Source organism: Sceloporus occidentalis, unplaced genomic scaffold (genome assembly GCF_023333645.1).
Source record: "Sceloporus occidentalis isolate IW3139 unplaced genomic scaffold, rSceOcc1.0.p SCAF_43, whole genome shotgun sequence".
In the NCBI taxonomy this organism is placed as follows: Eukaryota; Metazoa; Chordata; class Lepidosauria; order Squamata; family Phrynosomatidae; genus Sceloporus; species Sceloporus occidentalis.
Window position 1 is genome coordinate 2818908 of NW_028317023.1, and position 7314 is coordinate 2826221.

Sequence of the window (7314 nt, forward strand, 5' to 3'; positions counted from 1 at the left end):
CGCTTCTTACCCTAATAAAGTTGGCAACAAATATATAAACATAATATATGAGAGGTAACCCCGGCGCACAGCAGCAGTTGTCGCGCGCATCGTAAGGCAGTGGTATCGGAGGTCTTTAACAGACCTCCGGCTTCCTTGAGTGATTTTAAGCCGGTTAAAGGGAGATCCTTGATCTCCCCAACCGAGCTTGCTCCTCCAGCGGCGGACATTACTGTCCGTCTCTGGAGGGGTGCCCGGTGCCGGCAAGTTGGCACCCCCCTGATGAGCTTCACCCGGTGCGGACCGCCCCCCGCTAGGTACACCACTAAAAACAGCCATCTCCATCTTAAAAACATTCCCCACATCCGTCCCTTCCTAACACAAGATGCCACTAAGGCGCTTGTCCATGCCCTCATTATCTCCTGCGTCGATTATTGTAACTCTGTCTTAGCTGGTCTCCCTCTTACCCATCTCACCCCTCTACAATCCACCATGAATGCTGCTGCCAGACTTATCTTCCTCTCCCATCGCTTCACTAACGTCTCTCCCCTCTGTCAGTCTTACTTTCAAAGTAAGGTTCCCCCTACTTACATCTCATTACTCATTTCTAAATACCCTCCTACCCCGTCTCTCCACTCATCTCTAAATATCTCATCCAATGATCTCTATCTGTCTTCCCCTCTGATTTCTGAAGGGCTACCCCTATCCTCTGGAATGCCCTCCCCCTGGCTATCTTTGGCCCTGCCTTGGGTGCTTTAAAAAAATCCATCAAGACCCACTTCTTTAAGGACACTTACAACATTGCACATTAACACCCTCCCATATTGTTTTTGCTCACCTTTCCTAGTCCCTCTCTTACAATACTTATACTAGAGTGGCTGGTCCATCTCTAACAACAGCCCTTTTATATATTGTGTAATACACCCTAACTCCCTCTAGATTATAAACTCGTTTTAACAGGGCCCTCCTCACCTGCTCTTATATTAGGGTCAGAACCATGACATGTGCAGTCTTCCCAAAAATGGCACCATGAAATATGAGGCTGGTATTATTACCAGGACTGGTTTTAATTCCCAGTCCGGCCCTGTGAGCACTGCTAGAAATTCCCTTGTTTTCCATGAAAACAGCTGACTCCAACCTTTTGAACAGTAGTGTATGTGTGGAGGATCTTCTGTACACTTGTGTCAATTTTAACCAATGACGTATTTTTTATGACGTACCTGGTATGTCATCGGTCACGACTGGGCTAAAACATTTCTTGTTTTTGAATCATATAATGTTGATATATATTCTGACTTTGTTACCTTAACCCAGTCTATTAGACAAACGCACTAACTCCTTACCATGGTGCTGTCGGTGGTATAGAGTAAAGATTTACGTCAGTGTGGTGTTTGCACAGGAAAAGTCAACCAAAGTATCACATGACTGACAACAATAGCAGCCTCCAGGTCTAAAGATAAAAGTTTATTGGAACAAAATAGCATCAATCCGTGTTTGCTGTATATTTGTAAAGTAAGTTGGAATTGACACAATGTATTTTATGCTCATGGAGAACAAAAATCCCACAGGACTTCCCCTTTAAAGATGCACGGAAAGCATACAAATATTCAGCTAGTCGTAGTTATTCATTAAAGTCAAACTAAGGTGAACTAGAATTGCGTAATTTATACAAGAATAAAGCAAGAGATTGTTTTAGTGGCAAATTTAGCGTTTCATATTAAAGCCAAAAAGATGACATCTCATTTCTCCAGGTTACCGGCTCATGCATTATCTTTTATGTCTTTCATTTCCAGGTAATTAATGTGATCCTGAACCCATTTGGTCTCTGGGTTGGTGCATAATTTCTGGTTCTTTCTTGTGATTAATCTAATAAAAAAAAAAAGTGAAAAATATTTTTAGATAATTAAATTTTAATTACATAATTAACCAAACTTGAAAATGCATTATCAAGTCCTTGGAAGGAAGCATGATATTGCTCTGGAGCACAAACAAAAGGTTTTATGTATAAAGAATATTTCTGGAGCAATGGAGTAAAAGATGGTCTAATTGGCATAGTAACTGGTTCTTACTATTTTTCAATTTTCTGCTGATTTACTTCAGAATAATTCTTTATATATAACTCCCAAATACTTAGTTCCTAGAAGACTAAGTTCATACAAGAATATATATGTTCCCCAACTTGAATCTCACTTACACAACTGCTCTCTGAGTGCATCGGCCACTAGTGTAGAAATAATCTACCACATGTTTGCGAGGGATGGCTTTCTCCATGTACCCAAAACAGCAAGCGACCACATCTGAGCCAACTGCAAAAGAGATATCTGGTTAAACAAGATACCCTATACGATTCACCATAAGGAATGCGTTAAAGAGTTATGGTCCATTTACCACCTTGAAGTATGAACTACACATTTCTTCAGGGCTCAAATGTCAAGCACAGGTGACAATAACACATGAAGCATGCGGACACACAGCACTATTTTAGGTATTGATAGACATTGTCAAAATCAAGCCACAAGCACAAGATGAAATATTGCCTAACATGAGCACCAATGGACAAATCAGTTTGTGAGTTACCTTAAGAGTTCCATCTGGCAAATTCTAAACATTTTATTTACTGTGAGTTTTACTATATAAGGAGAGACACGTGTTAATTTTCTAAACAGAAAAACACAAAAATCAGGGAAGGGCTGGAAATGGTGGCATCCTTAAAGTCTTTGGGCCACTACTTGCATTAGGCTGTATTTTGTTGGCATTCTATGCTGTCCTGTTTGGCAAATACGCGTTCCATAGGACAGGATAGGGATCGGGTTGCATGGTGCAAGCCCTCTCGACACTCAAAGACCAAGGGATTGTGTCATCCAGAATAGGCCACCTGGCAATCTAGTGAGGTGAACAAGAAACATTTCACTGCCTACTTTTTATGTTATATATACCTGGATTTGAAAAACCTTTAATATAATGTACTATAATAAATAAAAAGGGATATATATAAAAATTGATCCTGGTGTGGTAATTACAGATAATCAATATTTACATTAAACAAAAAGAAAAAACAGATTTCCACAATTTGTATGTGTTTCCGAGCTCTGTGTTATGTTTATGTCCTTTGCAAAATTTAAGGAAGAAAAAAAGACACTGAGGTTTTATCATGTTTTCCCCCATATAGAATATAGAGATTACATTGGTTGAGACATCATTAATATCACTTGTTTAAAAAATACAATTCCATAACAAAAACGGAATATCTAGCATATACTGATTAAATAGTTTTCATTGTTCTTGAACATGCCACAGGTGAAGTATGTTCGACTGAAGCAGAAAAAATCCTCAAAAAATATATTGCCTTTATCTCTTAACCATGATTGTATCTGTATGTCAGCACACCACCTAAAACTAATTGACTGTAAGCTCCTTGGTTCAAGGAACTCCTTTCCCAATGTGGTTATGCCTATTGTGCCCCAATCATAGTGTCTGTATGACTACTTTACCTATAAATGGGTACTTTATTAGTTAGTGCTAAAAATATACATATATATTTGGGTTGACATGGTCTACTGTGTTGATAGTATTTTTATCAAAAGTCTTCTTGTAAACCATGTCATGCGGGATAGGGACAAGGAAATCAACCTACCTGGAGCAGAATGAGCTTCTTTGAAAAAAATCAGAGCAAAAAGAATGGTCATTGTAAGAAGAGTCAACTTCATTGTTATGGATCCCAAAGAAGCCTGATAATGCCCGTTCTCTCAAGATCTGACTACTTATAGTAGTATGTAGTAGATACACACATACAGGAAACAATTTTTAGGTGACCATGACCTTGCATGTGTGGGGGGGTTAAGGGGGAGAGGTGTGAAATGCTTTTGCTGTTCTTTTTCCTCCTCAACATAAAGTGGATTAAAAGACAGGATGTGGCATTGAGGTCTATGTATAACACTATCAGGTTTTTTTGTGTAAGTTTTTTTTGTGCCATAAAGTTTGCAGTGCTATGTAAAAGAAGACAAAATAAACATTTAAACAAACAAAACCCATGGAAAAAGGGGACCTACAGCTTAAAATCTAAAGTAAATAAATGATACTAGAGAGCGACTTGTGACTATTCTGGTAGTTGACGATGGTTTACCTGATCAGGGCCAAACTGGGAAAGAGAAAGCTACTTTAAGGCTAGCTGCTGCTAAATGGCACACATGCATCCACATATACTAAAAACCAGCTGCCAGGTGAATCCAGCCAGCAAACACATATTGAAGGACTCAATCTGCTGTGGAGCAGCAGTAGAGGTAAGTATGCAGCATCATTGGTCACCGGCCAACCTGACATTTGCTCAGTTTGCCAGATGACCAGTACGAACAATGAACAGGATGGCTGGGACGTACTCAAGCGATATACTATGATATCTAAGAAAACAAACGCAATAAAAATAAAACTAAAACAAAACTTTGCAAGAGATTGCAAATTAGCAAATCCAGATTGGAGATAGAGAAAAGAGAGAGACAGTGAGAAAGGGGAGATAATGAGAAAGATGATAGATGGGGAAAGGGGGGATGAGAAAAGGGAGAAATAACAAATAAGGGGGTATAGGGGAAACATTGGAAAGATAATGAGGACAGATTGGGACAAAGAGGAAAGATAAAGAGAATAAAGAGAGATGAGCGTATATATGCTTGTGTGTTGCTTTTCTGGAAGGTGAAAACATCGCACTGCACCAAGATTAGGCACCAACATACAAAACCAAACAGATGGTCCTAATCATTTTCATAACTTATAACAGTCTGCAAATACGTACATATCTGATGTCTGGTATTTACCTAGAGAATGCTATTTAAACATACAACAACATCTAAGAAAACCTCATAAACAAACTGTAACTATCCTGGGTCACCCCATATAATCCACATTAGCAGTGTCCCTTTAAGAATTTAGTATTCCTTTCCCACCTTGGATGCAGTCCAATGTAACCCGAATGGTCAAGTCATTAACTTGTTTGGGAAGGCTTTTCAGAAGATTTGGGACTGTGTCTGTGGGTCCCCCCCATTCAGCAAAAAGAGCATTTGTAAAGTCAGGCACAGATGTTGGACCTGGCACACCAATCTTGTCAACTCATGTCTTTATTGACCTTGCTTTGCACATGGGAGCACAGTCATGTAACAGGGAAGGGCCTTCCCCAAACTGGTGCCACAAAGTTGGAAGTATCTAATTCTCTAAAATGTCTTGTAAAACTCTGTAAAACAGCACCAGACCTGACGCACTACAAAGAGGTCGGGCATCACAATCACTCACCCGCAGCATTGGGAGTAAGCAATGAAACGCAGGTCTTGCATTTTATTGCTCCCTCATCATGCTGCCAGCAAGTAATGCTGTAACCAGCTATTCATACTGTTACCCAAAGAACACATACCCAACTGGATTAATAGGTAGCAACCAGATTCATTAGCAGGGTGCATTTGTCATGGAAAAGATACACACACCACTATAACACTTGGGACACTCAAGAAATCACATCTAATCTTGGCATCAGCTCCTGGTGTTTGACATCATCATCATCATCATTTCCCACCTACAAATAAATGTACATTGTTTACATCTGTAAACCACATTTTGTGTGTGTTTTTTAAAGCAAGGTTTTTATGTAGGCTTGTATTATTTGTTACAAGGATGTGGTAAAGTCTTTTCTTAGATTTGTATATTTGATCATTTCTTAGAATTTCCTTCTATTTAAGTATGTGTTGTCCATTTCACAATGGAAATGTGATATTTTGAAGCATGCTATATTATACACATATCCAAAGTGAAGGCATTTAGGACACCCTCTACTTAATAGAAACGTTCAAATTATTCTATGTAGAGAGTTAGCGACGGAATATTTTTTGTCTCACGTGTCTTACAATTAACTTAAAATAGCACTTTGCTCAGGGCCAAGTGGTTATAGTGGAATTATTCATTTTAGAGGTATGTGAACATCCAGGGGAGTTACTAGAAACTACAGGTCACTGGTCACAGGTCTTATCTGTGCCATCTTTGCCCCAAACAGCTTGTCGGTGCCATTATTGCCTCCAAATAACTTGTCTGTGCATTCCTTGGCTCTTGACTGACACACTTAATTACACACACTTACTCATACTCACTAACACACACTACAACTGACTCCACTTAAACATACATGCACACACACACACAAATTAAACGTCCATACTCACGCACAATTACACATCCATGCTCACATACATACAACTCTCTGTTTCATCACGGGAACACATGATGTAGGGTGACCCCGATACGTTCCTGTCTCCCCATGCCAATTTTTAATCTGCACGAGGAGACAGGAACAAGTGGTCGCAGGGGTGGGCACAGCCCCGTCGCAGTTGGGACCAATGTGACCCTTGTAGTTATACCACTGTGAACATCATCTTGATGGCCACTAGATTCTCAAACCTTACCCAAGTCAATCAGATTGTTCTTCATTTCCGCTTTGTACATTTTGCACCATCATATTCTGCAGCACTGTCCAATAAGCATTATAAGACGATCCCCCCAAATTTAAATATTCATTTAAAAAAAAAAAAAAAAGAAAAAGCCTGACTATAAGACTGCCCTATAAGAAAAAAGTTTTATAAGTAAATATTAATTCACATGTAAACTATTTTTTCATATTTAATAAAAACTATGATTGAGAAAAATTGCATTTTTTTTTAATTTCCTTTTATTTGCCAACCTGCACCCCAGTTTTGCACATCTGTCCCACGGCTTGCTACTCTGCCCCCCCCAGATATGTCTTATTCCCCTATTTGAGGTCTGATTATAAGATGACCGCGAATATAAGATGAGGGGTATTTTTACCACTTTTACTATTTTTCTAATAAAGTATATATTTTTTAAGAGACAGACTAGAAGCAATTATTTTGCCCGCTTGCAACTCATACGTGTTTTTTGAGCACCCCTATGTAGGATCCTATATGATACTCTTTTTTCTCTTTACTGTGGCAGCATGCAGGACTTCACTATCCACTTTTGGTCCCATCGTGTACACGTGGATCATTGTAGACTACTCATTGTGCACAGCAGGTAGTGGGTGAGACGCAGTCTTTTTCCAACAATCGCATTGTGAAAGCATACAGCACAGTTCATATCTAACCAGGAGATGGCGGCCTCCAAATCAGCTGCTGCAATGCGGATTAGCAACAGCATGAGGAATTACTGTCAAACTACTGACAGCTAAGTACGGTACTTTATATTATATTACATATACTGTCAGTTGACAAAGTGCTTACTCCAGTAGTTTTGGATACATGGTTACTGAAATGTAATGGAAATGACAGTGCTTCGAAGAATTTTGCA

General features: G+C 39.3%; 1 protein-coding gene across 1 annotated transcript; it reads right to left on the reverse strand.

The window, feature by feature from the left end:
* Window positions 1–1739: 1739 nt before the first annotated feature.
* LOC149289679 (C-C motif chemokine 5-like) lies at window positions 1740–3686 on the reverse strand. Its single transcript, XM_089490222.1, has 3 exons — window positions 3614–3686; window positions 2174–2285; window positions 1740–1845 (listed from the first exon to the last, which is right to left on the reverse strand). The coding sequence occupies exons 1-3, from the start codon at window positions 3684–3686 to the stop codon at window positions 1740–1742; spliced, it is 291 nt and encodes a 96-aa protein (XP_089346348.1).
* Window positions 3687–7314: the final 3628 nt, after the last annotated feature.

What these genes read in the sequence shown, in the direction of transcription:
- LOC149289679 (XM_089490222.1), bottom strand. Translation starts at nt 3,686, where the DNA reads ATGAAGTTGACTCTTCTTACAATGACCATTCTTTTTGCTCTGATTTTT. An exon ending in AGAAGCTCATTCTGCTCCAG is followed by an intron (nt 2,286 to 3,613) that starts GTAGGTTGATTT and finishes TCTCTTTTGCAG; the next exon opens with TTGGCTCAGATGTGGTCGCT. An exon ending in TGCACTCAGAGAGCAGTTGT is followed by an intron (nt 1,846 to 2,173) that starts GTAAGTGAGATT and finishes TTTTTTTATTAG; the next exon opens with ATTAATCACAAGAAAGAACC.